Source organism: Lepisma saccharinum, chromosome 1 (assembly GCF_977018435.1).
Source record: "Lepisma saccharinum chromosome 1, izLepSacc3.1, whole genome shotgun sequence".
In the NCBI taxonomy this organism is placed as follows: Eukaryota; Metazoa; Arthropoda; class Insecta; order Zygentoma; family Lepismatidae; genus Lepisma; species Lepisma saccharinum.
Genome location: NC_139229.1, coordinates 73,767,201 through 73,783,303, shown reverse-complemented (window position 1 = coordinate 73,783,303; position 16,103 = coordinate 73,767,201). Strand labels below are relative to the sequence as shown.

The 16,103-nt window shown below is 34.1% G+C and overlaps 1 protein-coding gene across 8 annotated transcripts in view; it reads left to right on the top strand.

The window, feature by feature from the left end:
• Positions 1–16,103, top strand: part of LOC145996494 (very long chain fatty acid elongase AAEL008004-like) — a 305,519-nt gene that overhangs the window by 266,126 nt on the left and 23,290 nt on the right. For all 8 annotated transcript variants that reach the window (XM_083133011.1, XM_083132998.1, XM_083133007.1 and 5 more), the window contains one exon: positions 2,923–3,113. In XM_083133011.1, the coding sequence (XP_082989137.1) occupies positions 2,923–3,113 (191 nt within the window). The remainder of the gene's footprint in view (positions 1–2,922; positions 3,114–16,103) is intronic.

Here is a 16,103-nt window from a genome sequence, read left to right as displayed (position 1 = left end):
CTTTCCCATCCTTACCGATTTCTTTCAGGCCCATCCCAACGTTATCCCTCCATCCTCGTCTTGGCCTTCCTACTGGTCTCTTACCATCAGGTTTCCCAACAAGAATCCTGTAAACTATTCTTTCCTCTGCATTCACGTCACATGGCCTTTCCATCTAAGTCTTCTTGATTAAATTATTCTAATAATAATTAAAAAGTCGAAATAATTTATTGTGTTGCTGAAGGAAGTAACGCTAAGATGATGTTTTTATTTGTTTATTTGGAGATTTTATTAACCATACTCAGGCCGGGATTTATATACGTATGTGGAGGCCCGGAGCTGCAGTCCTCAAGTTCACCCTAAATTCTGATCTAATTTTGATCATACCCTGCATAATTTTGAGCCTCCTAAGCCTACTAGCGGCTTTTAATCATGGAAGTATTAATTTGTTCACAGTTTTTGTTTCAATAGCTATAGTAATTACTCTCACTATTTAATAACAAAATTGGCTTTTAATGGGTTGATAATATATGAACATTTCAGCATAGATAATATTCACAAGTAAAATATACATGTTATGAACACCAGAATACACTCATTTATTGAATCATTCATATATCCCCAAGTATATGTACTTATTGAATTTGATTGGGTGGGCAATCGGGTGGGCACAGGAATTTTTGGGTGGGCGCTTGCCCACCCGTGCCCACCCCTGTCGCCGTCCCTGTATGGAGGGCCTCTCCTACCCACTGAAATAATTTAAATAAGAAATATTCAAGTAATGCCAATGAATATGTTAACATGACAATCTATCATTTTGGGTAGATCTAGAAGCACATGCAGATAGAGAGAGATAGATAAACTCTCACTTTAGTGTGCACGACAACAAAAGCAAAGTATTTTGTCAACTCTATAGCCTACCTGAGGAAATTCTCCATCTACACTAATATATTGAAACAGTTGTAGGTCCAGTAGATCAGTGTTACATTTAGGCTACTTAAAAGCAAACTTTATTAGGTTTGAGGTAACAAATCATCTCGGGCTATCGACCAGGTGAGTTCTGGAAAGGTGTCCGAGCTTTTCAGAGCTAATAACACCACTCTCATCTTCAGGGTAGAAGTGAAGAAGTACTTCTACCCTGAAGATGAGAGACATATTAGCTTACAAGAAAGCTTCAAGACTTACTGTTGTTAATTAACTTCATGTTCAACAGTTTTTTTTGGTTTTCACACAAAGTCATCGTTGTTCAGTACATTATAGATATTATTGATTATATATGACTTGAAGAAAATGTGTCTGCAAAATTAATGTAGTTGACTAGAATTAAAATGCTTCTTACACAACTTAAAAACAAACTTTATATTTTTTGAGATAATAAATTATCTCGGGCTATCGACCAGGTGAGTTCTGGAAAGGTTTCTGAGCTTTTGAGAGCTAACTCCACTCTCATATTCAGGGTAGAATTGAAGAAGTACTTATATCCTGAAGATGAGAGAGACATTAACTCTGGTCGATAGCCCGAGAGAATCTGTTCATAATTGTCAGCAAGAAAGCTTCAACACTTATTATTGTTTATTAATGTTTTCATGTTCAACTGTTTTTATGTTTTTACGTCAGACAAGAACATTGTTGTTCCGTACATTGTAGATTTTATTGACTACGCATGACTTGAAGAAAGTGTTGTCTGCAAAATTAATGAAGCTGACTAAATTCTTAGTTTTGGACTTTTAACCACTGTGTTAATCTTTCAATACCAACGTTTCGGAGGCTGATTCTGCCTCTGTCTTCAGGGTAGTGTGTTAATCTACTAAATCCAGTGACAGAATTCTACATTTTAAAAGTAGCTTAGCTACAGATACTCTTCCAAAAATGTAGCTTTGCTACAGCTACATTTACCAAAAAGTAGCTCGCTACGCTACTCCTGTTCACTACTCGCTACTTCCGTGCTACTTATGCATAACAAACTTAGAACCCTATTGTACTTACTGGAAACTAGATTGTTATTTATTATCATGATTCCCATCATTCGATAATGTTGATAACAGTGTTACTTCGTGTACTTATTTTTAATATAGTGTTTGAGAATAACATACCTATGTAAGTGGCATATCAATTCAAATTTGATTTCTCAGTATTGCAATTAGGGTGTTGCAAAAATTAATGATTACAACTATACACAAATAAAATTTGGTAGGATTATTTGTGTTTATATATCAACGTATTTTTCTTGAGAATAAAGGACATTTTTTAATAGACTGATATGAAGGCAGTATTTTGAACTATATCTCACTGACTCTTTCAAGGATGATTATTGTCATGAACATGATCTGAGTAATACATTTTGTCTTTATGAACCTGCTGCAAAAGTAAGCATTAATGTCGATTTTTTTTTATGCTGTTGCCATATATAAAATGTACTTCAAAATGCTGAGAAAAAATAATTCGCTACAACTACAAGAATTTTGTAGCTTCGCTACAGATACAGTTACAATTTTCAAAATGTAGCGCCGCTACAGCTACAGCTACAAATTTTGTAGCTTGCTACAGTAGCGATGCTGCAAGTAGCACACTACTTCCGACCACTGACTAAATCTACTAATATACTAAATATGATTAACACACTACCCTGAAGACAGAGGCAGAATCAGCCTCCGAAACATTGGTATTGAAAGATTAACACAGTGGTTAAAAGTCCAAAACGAAGAATGAATGAATCACCACTAAATTGCTGATTATTTCATATTTTCATTAATGAAGTTTTGAACCATTACATTAACCTTCAACTGCTGTAGCAGACCTCACTTTCCTACTTCATCAGTCTTGATGACTAAATAGAATTATGACTGAGTTTTTAATTGAAAACTGTATATTTGTAGTTAATTATCTGAAGTTGTGAATGTATTTACAAAGCTGTGATATTTACATTCAGATTTCTTCTTCCAGATCCAAGAGTGAGAGGCTGGTTTCTCATGAACAGTCCATTCCCCACATTAGGAGCATGTTTTTTTTATGTGTATTTGGTAAAAGTGCTAGGACCTCGGTATATGGAAAACAGGAAACCATTGGAACTAAGGAATGTGTTAATAGTGTATAATTTCTTGCAAGTACTATTTAGTGCATGGCTTTTCTATGAGGTAAGTTAATGAATTTTTAAAACATATTAAACAGCATGTATGACAAATTGTTACTTTTTTTAAAGAAAACATTTTGTGTGATTTTTATTTTTTCCTGATTTAACGATAGTATTGTAAGTTACTTTTTACTCTTGCCATAATATTCCGTTGATGTCCACCATTTGTAAGGTTGAACAGGTTGCAGAAACGGCTGTGGTGAAATATTTCATAATTGCATGTAATTTCTTGGAAAATGAACCATTTAATTCTTTCTTCTGCACGAGCAGAAGACACCCAAAACATGACACAAATATTTAGTATTGAAAGAGTATATAAAGAGAATGGAGTTTTTGCTGTTCTGGTGTAGTTTTGCTTCTAAATTTAAGAAGAGAAATTGGCACTGATTATTCATCATTTTTGCAACTTAATGGATTTAAAAAAAAGTTTTTGTGTCCACTTCTCATATGGGTAAGGGGCGGGAGAAACTTACATAGAATTTATTCAATTTTCAAAATGTTGTAATACAACACACATGTGTCATTAGGCTGCACAGTGGTAAAGACATACACATGTTTTGTCATTGGGAAACAAAACTAATTTATAGTGAATTATTTTTTTTAATTCTCACATGTCTGTGGCTGTCTAGAAAGTTTACAAGTACAGCTCTCTCACATGTTATATTGGATATACTAATGAACAATGAACAAGAGCGACTGTCAATTACCGTTTTACAGTTATCATTATTTTGAATTAGGTGTGTACTGGATATAATGTATTGAAGACTGCACCTATATTCATCATATTTTACTTCCTTTTCTTTTGTTTGACATCCCTTTTTTATTATTTTTCAAGATAAACTGCCCCATTAGTGTTGATGTTCATTACCACACCTCCCAACAGGTACACCTTTGGGATCGCATCCTGTCTTGCAGGGCAGTGTTCAGAAAAGTAGTTTAAATCAATAATCACACTTGCATCTCTGTTGATTTTATTAATTACATCTATTGCAGAAATGTATATGATTTTTATGTACAAACATTGAATTGTTTTCGTATGCTATTGTGTCAACTCAGATCTTTATACTTTTATTTTACTGAAATGGAAGTCTGGTGGCGTAAGAGACATTAAAGAAAATGATTGATTTTGATTCTGTACACAAATCGTGCTAGTGAGATTAAGAAAGTTTCATAGTACAAATTATGCAATATGAAGGTTATAATAATGCCTTTTATTAGTTATGATTTCATTGTTGTCTATTGCCGACTGAGGAATGGAATATTTTCGAACCTGAATAATTCTAATGGACATCATCATCCTTCACTGTTTTCTGCCTCTGGCTGGGTCGGCATAGAAGTCAAGCCTTTCTATTTCCACAACTCCTCTCCTTCTACAGTCTTCCAATCTTGTCCTCTTCTCCTAACACTCTCCACTATCTGCTCTTTCCATCAACATCTTGGTCTCCCCTTTGGCCTTATTCCCACTCCTTGTGCACTGTATGCTCTTACTGGCAGTCTTTGTGCACCCATCCTCTTCATATGTCCAAACCATATCATCTGTGCCTGATGCTGATGGACAAATCCATGTCCATAAAAAATATATAGTTGGGAAGAGAATACTAATAGAAACTAATTTTGACTTACCTTACATGCACAGGTAGCAAAATTTGAAAGCATTGGCATTGTTTTGAATTTATTACAAATCCTTCTGCCCTTACTTATCGAACTTTTAATGCTTGCAAGTATGAAAAAAACAGAAATTGAAATAACCCAAGTAGTGACATGAAATTGAGTTATGTACATTTAATATGCTCATTTCCTGCTTGTAAGTGGTATTTCAACCTTATGTGTGCAGGAAATTAATTGTTTTCACTTGTATCTCCTTGACGACATTGCCCCCTCTCTTGGTTTGTTTACTTCACAAGCAGCCAAAGTTAATCAATATGACAGAAGCATCTGAGTTGACATTTAGTTTATATTGTTCTAGAATATAAAAATGTGTTTTTATAAGTTATAACATTTTTTTTTAGGATATTTCCAGAATATTTTGTAAACCTTTTCAGAGAAGTGTGGTATATAGTTACTTATATTTGAAGCACTTTCTAATTTATATAACTTCAAACTTGTAAATTTCACAGTGCACTATATTTCTAACAGATTTTTCTATGCAGTAATTTAGAAGTGTTTGCACTCATATCAACCCAGTATTAATGCACTGCAGTTGAGTTTTTTTCTCCTTCAAACAATAAGCATACTTTTTACCTCTCTGTCACTCTTTTCATGGCCTTTACACTAGGACCCTAAAAACCCTCACGGGTGAGTCCAAAGTGTTTGATTTTCTCGTAATTCATGATTTGCATGTTTATTTTATTTCACCCTTCTTTGATGTTATTTCAAATGGGAGATGTGGTCTAAGATATATATATTGTTGCATTGTTTGTTTTTCCTTATAACGCACGGTAAACCTGTTGTCATTACATGTTACCACGGTACCCTTCCTGCACCCCTGGAATCACCATTGTCTTACCTCTACACTTTTGGGAACAATAGCAAAAGGAAACTGGCATAAAATATGAAGTTTCTCGTAATATCTGTAGAGTGTGCTAATGCTCAGCCTCGTTTGTGTGGTTTTCTCATTGCAAATAATGAAAAAAAAAATACTGTATGCTTCTGTTTACATTAGAACTCAGTGAAAATGCAACAAGAAAACTTTAATTGTAGAATAAAAACTGCAGACTCAACCAGTCTCAAACATAGACCTCTGACATACTGTACCACATCGCACTACCATGGAACTACTGAGTCAGATCTCTGATCTGTCTGCATCTCTTTCTTTTTTTTCTGCTTCCATATGGATTTGTCTCAAACCGGCCCTGTTTCTTTCCACAGCATTTCATGTGCTACATATTATATATATTTTATACATTTATCAAAAATTAATTAACACAATATATATATATTCCTAATTCCTGTCGTGGGCCTCCTCAATGATGATGTAACCTTGTAATCAAAGGATCCTGGCTTCAATACCTGGTGGAGGCACATTGTGGTTTGGATCCCACTTTAAACTAGGTCCGGTCTCAATTAGCCTATTTATGCATAAAGTGAACTTGAAACAAAAACTCAATCAATGATTACCTGACGTTTCCCATCTACTCCCAGACTATTATGAATATGATAATTTAGAGGCCACTAATAATAGTAATTAAACTGTTTGTAGTAATCATGTGGGAATATCGAAATTATGTTAGGTATTTACCTTGTGTTTATCAATTTGCCATGTAACATGTTATCCTCAGAAATAGATTGAATGTTTATTTATAACCTCCTTCAGTTTTAGTCATATACTTATTAATTGTCAAGCCAATAAAACTTTATTGTCTTTGAATTGGGTCACAGGACGATAGTATTGTAATTGGAAAAAGGAACTTTTTGAAGTAGAAAAAACATTCTTGCACATGAGAGCAATTCTGAGCATAATTTTTGGGTGTGTATTAACACTTGAAATTCCATTATAATACACAATGTATGCCAGTTTCAAATATATGTATCAGATGTAAAAAGTTTCAGAATGATAAACACACACAGAGACCCAAATTCAGAAATAAAACCATATTCATTTATCATTTATTTAGAAGCTTGTAACAATTAACAGCATCATTTCATACAAAGAAATGCTACACGATCCCACTCTTTGGTAATATTTAGAGTTGTTGAAGCACTTGTTAAGAACCAAGAAAGGCGTGTTTTAGGATTCCTTCCCCCACTATTGAATATTTTAGATTTCAATTAATCTAGAAATATATTTCCAATTTTTATGCTGTTTCGAAATTCATGAAATTTTGAAGCCTCTGTTTCCTTAGATTCCTTTATAAGATTTGAAGTTAAGTCAAATATTTGAATTTGAACATTTTCTATCGTAAGTTTAGAAGCCGTTAAATACGAAACCTGGATCATCAAAGTGTGTTATGCTTCTCAAGAAATACTAATTTACGAACTTGACATAGGGAATTGCAAAACACGATTATACATTGTGAATTTTGTTCTTTAGTTCAAGTATTGCTGGTATTTGACAATTTACAGTGTAGCGAGAGCAGGAAAGCTGATTGTTTCTGAACCATCAACTGTAAGAAAGAACTTGTATATTTACTAAGTGGGATTACACAACACTCAAGTTATTTGTCAGTGTTCTTGTAAGCTGGAAATTTCTATAGTTTTGAATTTGGCTACATACATACATACATACATACATACATATATATATATATATATATATATATATATATATATATATATATATATATAGTGAAAAAAATATTAGTTCTTCAGTCAAGTGTTCTTGGTTTACCAACTAGATAGCATCCAACATTTTGAGTGTATACATTGCTCTCATCATCAGGGGATGTTGATTGGAGACCAAGTGAAAATATGCATGGATGAGGAGGTGAAGTTTAGATTCTGTCCTGTGAGGATGGACCTGGAGTTTCATTGCCAGATTGGACCTATCACAGGACAGAATCTAAGCTTTGCCTTCTCATCCATGCATGTCCCATTTCACTGCATAATCATCACAGATGTTATGCAATTTTTTTTTTTTTTAAAAACGCGGGGAGCAACCATTATGTGAAGCCATTTTTTATTATTATTCTGTCAGTATTACATGTACTAAACTGTCTTTGGTGCAAGATTAGGGTGCACTCAATACTCCTGACTTGAATATACATTAAATTTGTATGTAGTCAAAATTGATGCACATCATTTCTTTGTGACAGTTGAGCGAACATTTTTCAGTTTAGAAATAAAGACGTTAACACATTAGTTGTTATTTGTTCATGCATTGTAGTCTAAATATTACCCTTGATAATATTCACTACAGTGTTGTGAAAATTTAATCATCTTGTATGAAGATTCTGTGCTGTTATAATTGGTTTCATTATCTGATGTGACGATTATGCAATGAAATCTTATAAACCAATTTTTGGACTGAATAAACAGGGTGTGACGATTATGCAATGAAATACGATATTAACCTTTCACTCGGTGTTATCCTCTGTGATGGAGTTGTTAGCACAGCATGATATGATGTCAGGTATCCCAGGTTCGAATCCCAGCCTGTGGATGGGTGTTCTTCGTGGTTTCCCTTTATTGCTTTCATCATATCATCTCTCATCCTCATCTTCTCGATTAGCCATAAGTGACAAAAAGCGAAGTAAAATAAAGCAAGTCAAACAATCAAACTTTCACCTGGTCGGTCATCAATCAACATTTCCCTAGCACAAAGTATGCACTTCAAAAGTTGGAAGAATGTCGACTTCTGGCTGGTAATCCGAAAACACATGTTTCAATCATGTCGCCAGAAAAGCTACAATACGTACTTCTTCAGTCTTGATGCTGACATGTATAATGTTCCAATTCTACCATTGTTTTTTCTTGATCTTCATTCTTCTATCTGTCATATTTTGCCAAACTGTATGAGTATTTTCCATACACAGTGCCTACAGGGAGGATGGCTGTATCACTACAGCTTCAGATGTCAACCAGTTGATTACACAAACAATTCCATTGCAATTCGGGTGAGTCAGAGCCGTCTGCAAGCAAACACATTCATGAAATTCATCAGCTTGTTAAGTCTCAAACCTTCAGAGTATAATTTATACATGTACTATGAAAACCGCATCGACTTTCCTAGCAGAGAATGACTACCACTTTCGATATATTATGGAAAATGCAAGATCTGTCCGAAATAGCAACTAAGGAGCACAAAGAAATTCAGTACTCTCGTTACACGGAGCATCAAAGGTGTTAGACTGTTAGACTGATGGAACATTCCACTTGCTTGTACTAATCTGATGGAGATTGACAAGAAATGAAGTGCCCTTGTATGTAGTTATATCTATGTGTGCATGTGTGTACCCATGTGTACAACTGAAACTATGGCATCATCATTTTAGTAACAGTTGGGTTTAGTATGTGTGAGAAAGTGGAAAAATAGATGGAGTAGTGTAGCATTTGAATGATACTAACATATCCATATCGCAATATTAATGTTCAGAACAAAGAAATAAGTCTCTTGTTGGGCACATGTAAATAACATCTGTTGAATGCAGTCATAAAAAAATTCCTGCTTCATTCATCTACACTCTTTGTTGGTCACTTGTACTGATTTTACCTATATATTTAAATTGGATTTTGTGAAATTCTATGTTTCTTTATTCAAGATTTTCTTGCTATCATCTACATATGTAAGGTTCTAAGAATTCAGCTACATTGTCAGATTTATTTTAAAATTGGAATTCCTCTTCTTTCTTTACTATTGCATAAAGACTTGTAAAATTTATTATCTTTTTATTTGCCCATGTAGCTTAATGGTCTAATTTTACAGAAACCATTTGCATTGAAGTCCTAATATGGTGAAGGACTAACTCTTGCAGAGTTGTCGACAACTCTTGTATCCTGTATCAGGAAAGTTGAATCCATCACCATGTTTTTGTTTTCTGCCCTTTTCTTATTGTTTCATCATTAAGATTACTTTTGTGTTTTGAATATAGTTTCATACACAGCATATTAAAAAATACATTTTGCCCTGTTCACATATAGTTACATTATTCTTCACGCATTTTTATTTTCCGATTTAATTTCTTAAGATCATCTACATTGCCAGTATAAAATATTGACGAATGCTCTTCCATTTCTTGTATGCTCTTGTGTGCAAACTGTAAAGTTTCTTGTTAGAGGAATACTTAACTAAAGATGCATTTCTTGTAGTGGCTGTGAACAAAGAATTAATCTAAATAACTTTCTTTAATTAACAAAGAAAGCTGATAATGGTGGCAGGAAATTGTTAGCTTGCTTATTAACAGTTTCTTCCATTAATATATTTTTTTTATAAATCCTATTTCATTTATAAACACTCGTTATAAATTGTTATTAGTGTTACATTTAATCCATGCAATATTTAATTTAAAACAATGTTAAATCAAATAATGGTTTGATGCTCTATATAGTAAAAAAAAAACAAAAAAAAACTACAAAAAATGAACAACTCAGAAAGCATGACATTGATTTTGCATTACGAAACATATTTTGCCTATTACTTTGGCTTAACTACGTTGTGTAGATATATGATGCTATATGAATAGTATCCAAACCGATAAAACATATTCCTGTTAAAAATGGTAACTGTGGCTCTTTGACCATTACTATCATAAATGTTTGTTTGGGTCTTCTGAGATCATTTTCAGTTGAAGTCATTTACAAGAGTTAATTTGTCATTGATATTTGTGGTTAAATATAAATGCATGTTCACCATTTTGATCCAAAAACTAGATCACATATTGAAGTATATTTATAAACCCACATGTCTTATATATAATATTTTTCAAATTTTCTTCTGGACCAATTTGTTCCTTGTTCATATAAATTCTTGTCTTTGTTGTCAAAAGTTGTCAAAAGTGGGGTTCATACATTGGACTGTGGGGAAATTTTGTTCGAGAAAAATTGGCTGTTCGTTTTTAATTGGAAGTTTCTTGTGTTGGAAATTGTCCCATTTCAGAGTTCAGTCTTCTACCGTTCCTGACTTTGAATTTAGATTCTTTGTTGAAAGCCATTTTATATAACTAAGGAAATATTATATTTCTGTTCAATGGTTAGTGAAGGGTTGCACTAAAAACAAAAGAACATATCAATATACTTGTCACCAATTATCAAGTGCTATTATCATATGGTACAAAATAAGATAATATTTTTTAAGAAATTGTTGATAGAATTGTACTTAACAATCATTTTAATTTGAGACTCTGGAAAGTTCAGGACAAAAAATTGTAACATGGGCACATGAACATTGCAGTAGAAATCGCATTCTTGAAGATAGTTTACAATTTGCAAAAGAATAATTTATATTATATTGTGAGCTGAGGTTATTGATGATCCAATGGAAAATAGTTAATTCTAATTCATTCTTTTATAGTGCAGAATTAGGTGTTTATTTTCATCACGACAATTCATCGAACTCATTCTTCATTAGTGTTAAATTAGCATGTTGATGCAAATGATCAGTAATTCAGTAATTAGTAGTTATGTGGTCATGCATGGCATGAAGTAATAAATTTTAATGTGGCACAAGTGTCTTGTCAGGACTTTTACTAGAAATGTGCTATGCTGTCCAGCATAAGAGACCAAGACAGTAGTACATTAAGTGGATTTTAATGGCAAGTAATTTAAAGGTGTCGTTTTTGCAGTGTTAAAAGATTTGCATATAGCTATATGTGTAGGTTTTTTGCTTCTGTTTGCATGTGTTCTTTCGTAAATAACGGTAGATCAGTGCATCATAGCTGTTCAGAATTAAAAGTTTGATGTTGCATTGTCAATGTTGATTGTATTTTATTGTCTCTGGTGTACTTATATCTTTGACATGTTCATTTCTCGGCAGGGCAAGCAATATTTGGTACTTTGAATAAGTTACTTTTCCCCTTACAAGTTACTTCTTTATTTTGTTGTTCACGTAGTAGTTTGTTTCTTCTGTTTTTAGAGCAAGACTATAATGATTATCTTTGAGCAGATTATTTTCTTTCTTGATCAACAGTGGTGATGTATAGAATTTTAACAAGAGTGTAACATAGTGTGTATCCTTGAAATAATGTAGCAATCGGTGTTATAATCAATTCTTGTCTATCAGAACACACAGTCAGTATTATGTATCCAGCCTGATTCCTACTCTACAATGTTAAGTCTTGGCTGGACCTTTGACAGATGGCAGTGAAGTCATTTTCGAAATTTCCTCTTCTTTTGAAAATCTGTTGTGATATTCCAATATAAAATAATAATAATAATAATATATATATATATATATATATATATATATATATATATATATATATATATATATATATATATATATATATATATATATATTCTTAGAATTCCTTCTAGAGCATTCATTCATGTGAATCTTCACGTGGTTTACTTTCGCTGTCATCTAAGTGTTCACAATAGACTGTATAAACCTATTAAACTATTGTAAATATCTAGATAGATAAAGATTCTCGTGAATGCTCTAGAAGGGGTTATAAGTAGATGTAAATTTTCAGATTTTGGACTATTGTAGCAGTTTTTCAAAAGAGGAGTAAATTTCAAAAACAGCATCGCTGGCATCGACCAGAGATCCAGCTGAACCTTAAAAATTGAAAGTAGAAATGAGAGTTTTGCCACACGTATTGAAGTTGACGTAAGCCACAGAAATTCTTGCAACCAAAACTGTACTGGTGGTGGTTGCCATGGCATTCGGAGAGAGAATTTATCAAATGTATCCTTTAAATTGATGGTGTGAGATATGGTTGTTGGCATGCTGCCTGGGTGTTGGACTCTTGCCCCAGAGAAATTTTGAAATGAGTGAATATAAGGGATGATGAAAGTAGGAACTGCTGGGAAGTCTTTTCTTAATGTGTTTTATCAACTGGTCGATTGATGAATGCTGGTTTTGACAGTCAGGTCAATGTTACATGGTAGCTCTCCTTGCATCTATATGCCTTGTCAGTATTCTGTACCAAATGGTACTAAAGATATACTAAAACATCCACTTAGTAATCTTCAGGAAATAACAGACTGCATATTTTGTATTTTTCAAAGTCCTCTCTGGAAATGTTGACATTCTCGGTGCTGTCATGTTGTTTTTCTTTGTCCAACCTTTTTTCGATATTAGTCCTTTTTTTTAATTCAGTATTTCTAACAGATGACAAAATAGCACTTCCTTAATATGACAGAATATGAGAGAAATTGCTTACTATATAATAATGACCCATGGCACAACAGCCCATAAGGGCCAGGTCCTACCTACCAACTGCCAGCCTTACTCCCACTCAGCAGAAGTAGGCCATCATCCAACTAGTTAGCACAGACAGGGCCAGCCTAAAATGAGTGAGGGGGCTACAGATTTCAGAGTCAAATTCTCGGGGGCTAACAAATATCGGCTAAAAGGTAATTACGTAATACTTTATTACGGTATAATTTTACCAGTGACATAGGCCTACTTTACAGTCAAATCCAAAGATAAATCGCCGAGATGTTATGTTTGTTCTACAGGCATGAATCTTTTATGTCAATTAAAATGCAATTGTATTGTTTTCTTTTCCTAAGCCATTATCGAGAGGAATAGTATCATATACTTACTATTCATATGAACAGTAAACAAAATACACCATAAAAAATACACTCATTATCAACTCACTAGATATATGTATAAATACTAAACGTAACACACTTTATAAGTAAAAAATGTGAGTACTTTTTTATTCAAATTAGAAAATAGCCACATCAAGAAACTACGATAAGGTATGTCTGTTTTTATGAGCAGCTACAACCTTGTTTAAATCCAAAGATTTTGGAAGCTCTTTCTCAAAGGACAAAATAGATATAACATTCAACCTCTCTACCATTTCGATTACGAAGGCAACACTTCATTTGCCGTAAGCAGCCGTTGCTGGGTGTGTGCAAATTTCAATAACCCAAACCTTGTAAAGTTCGTAAAAGGCAATTTTAAATATTTCAACCATTGCAATCAGCTGCTAAAGGGTCTTGATTTTGAGTTCCTTTCTGACCCAGTGTGCCATAACTCTAAACTGTCCAAATCACAACAGTAGGGAGCAGCTCATCAGAAAAGCAACACTAACTTAATAAAGTAGGCATCCAATAAACAAACCACCCTTGAATAGAAAGTATGTTAATGATGCCGTTTTCTCTGCCATGATGAAATATCTTACTTTTTCTTGTTCAACGACTGAAATTCAGAACTTATGGCTAAAAATGGGGAGGATGCCGAAATGCCGTCCACGTAGGAGCTGCCACTCACAAGGAACAAGAATATTTTTACTACAAATTCACTTCCACTAGGAGACAAATATATTGACATAAACACAATGAATATAGCTGCAATGCTTACACTGGGCATTTTTATTACTGAAAATAACTACTGAAGATTTTAATTTTATTTCAGAATATATTGTGCATAAATACTGCACAGAATTGGATCAATAGTTTTAGATGTGCTTCAATGATTGATTCTTCTGCACAGAATCAAGTTTGTCCACTATGGTGGTACTGCAGAAATTATTTCCTAACCTCACAAATTATAATTAATTAACATGTGGGACTAGGTCTGCGAGCAAGAAAATTACCCAAACCTGCTGATATTCACACCGTATTTCAATGATTACTTGTTTAATTTGTTTATTAAACTATAAAAACTTAAGGTCTAATATATGCACAGAGGCTAATAGGGATGAGAGCTACGGCTTCTAGTGGAATTGAATTGAATTGTTTTTTGCACCGATAGGTTAATCAGGAATGAACCTACAGTTTAAAGTGGGATCCAAACCACTGTGCAATGTGCCTGCACCAGGTATCGAACTCGGGACTCCTTGATTACAAGTCGACGACGTTGGCATTATGCCATAGGGGAAGCCCTTCTAGTGGAATCTGAATGACTTAATGAAATGTTTCCTCCACTGGGATCGAACGTGAGACCCCTTGATATCAAGGCAGCAATTCTATCGCTAGACTATGGGGGCTGGGAGGCCAATTTTAATATTTCCAATGTTTTAACATTTAGGAATTAGGTAGTTTGTATTGTACTTTCTCATTCTTTAACTTCGTATTTTTCCCTCTCGAATATTTGCAGTGATAAGGATAGGAAGGAGGCTTGCGTTGCTGCAGCCATAAACCTTCGGGTTTAAGAATGCTGGAGAATTAGTTACTTAAGAATAGATATAACGATGAAACCAATGAGAGAACATCTCTAATTCTCATGCAATTGTCGGTACTCCAATGAGGAACTAACAAACAGAAAGGAAACATAACACTTCTTTATATTTTGAACGTCATCCTACTTATAAAAATTCATTTGTCATACCTGTTAGACCTATACCGAAAGATAGAGATACGATTTACAGAGGCTGCCAACAACAATCAAGGAACAATCTCACAGCCACTGAATACATCCATCTTCCAGGCAGGCAGATTATTTCGTAGCAAGTTTGGTGACTCCTGATTGGCAAATTACTTAGTATTGAATAATCAGTGGCCCATTGATTTGAGAACACATCGCAATAAAGTAATTGCGATCTAACCAAACTAGAAATTGTACTTCAACATTGTACTTGCCCCAATGGAAGTTTCATAATGGAAAATGTAAATTTTACTTTCTAAGTTTTCAGTTGAAATTCATCTACCGTACTATAAAAATCTAGTGGGCTATCAGGGGGGCTGAGGCCTGGTTTGGGGGGCTTCAGCCCCCTAGCCCCCTGTAGCACCGTCCCTGCCAGTTAGGGAGTGACATGTGGTCAGCAGGACAAAAAACTCCCGGTTGTTGTAGGTTTCCATGATCAGATTACGCTACTCATTCGTAGATACCTAATTGCCTCATGATGGTGAGTGGCTACCAGCCCCATTCACTGGCTGAAATCTCGGGATAAAAGTTGTTAAAGCTTCCCCCAGGAGACTCGAACCAGCACACGTCCTGTAGCTTGAGCCCAAAGCGTGACACCATAGACTGCATGGTCACAGTGTAGGACAGTTGCTTAATATATGGAAGAAATTATTAAGTGCTTACATTTTGCATAATTGGGAATTTAGTGTTAGATGAAAAAATGAAAAAAGGTATGGGTTGTTCCTACATGTAATGTATGCACATGACTGCATTGCATTATTTCTGAGCTGTTGTAAATTACAAGAGTTAAGCAGTCAGGTTCTGAATTAATATTGGAATATTCACTGTTGAACTACATGCAGTGATACAATGCATCGTGCCAGAGAATAGTATTTGTAAATAGAAAGAGTGGTTAGGCATATATTGGTGGATTTGAAAAATAATATAGTCTGCTCAGATGAGTAAGATATAAACTACTAGTAATGCAAAAGCATAGTGAACAAAATGACTCGTGGATTAATGTTTCGATAACATAATTATCAATCACATTAGTTGTCACTTGGAAACAAAAGGAGCTTTTTGCACTGGATACACATC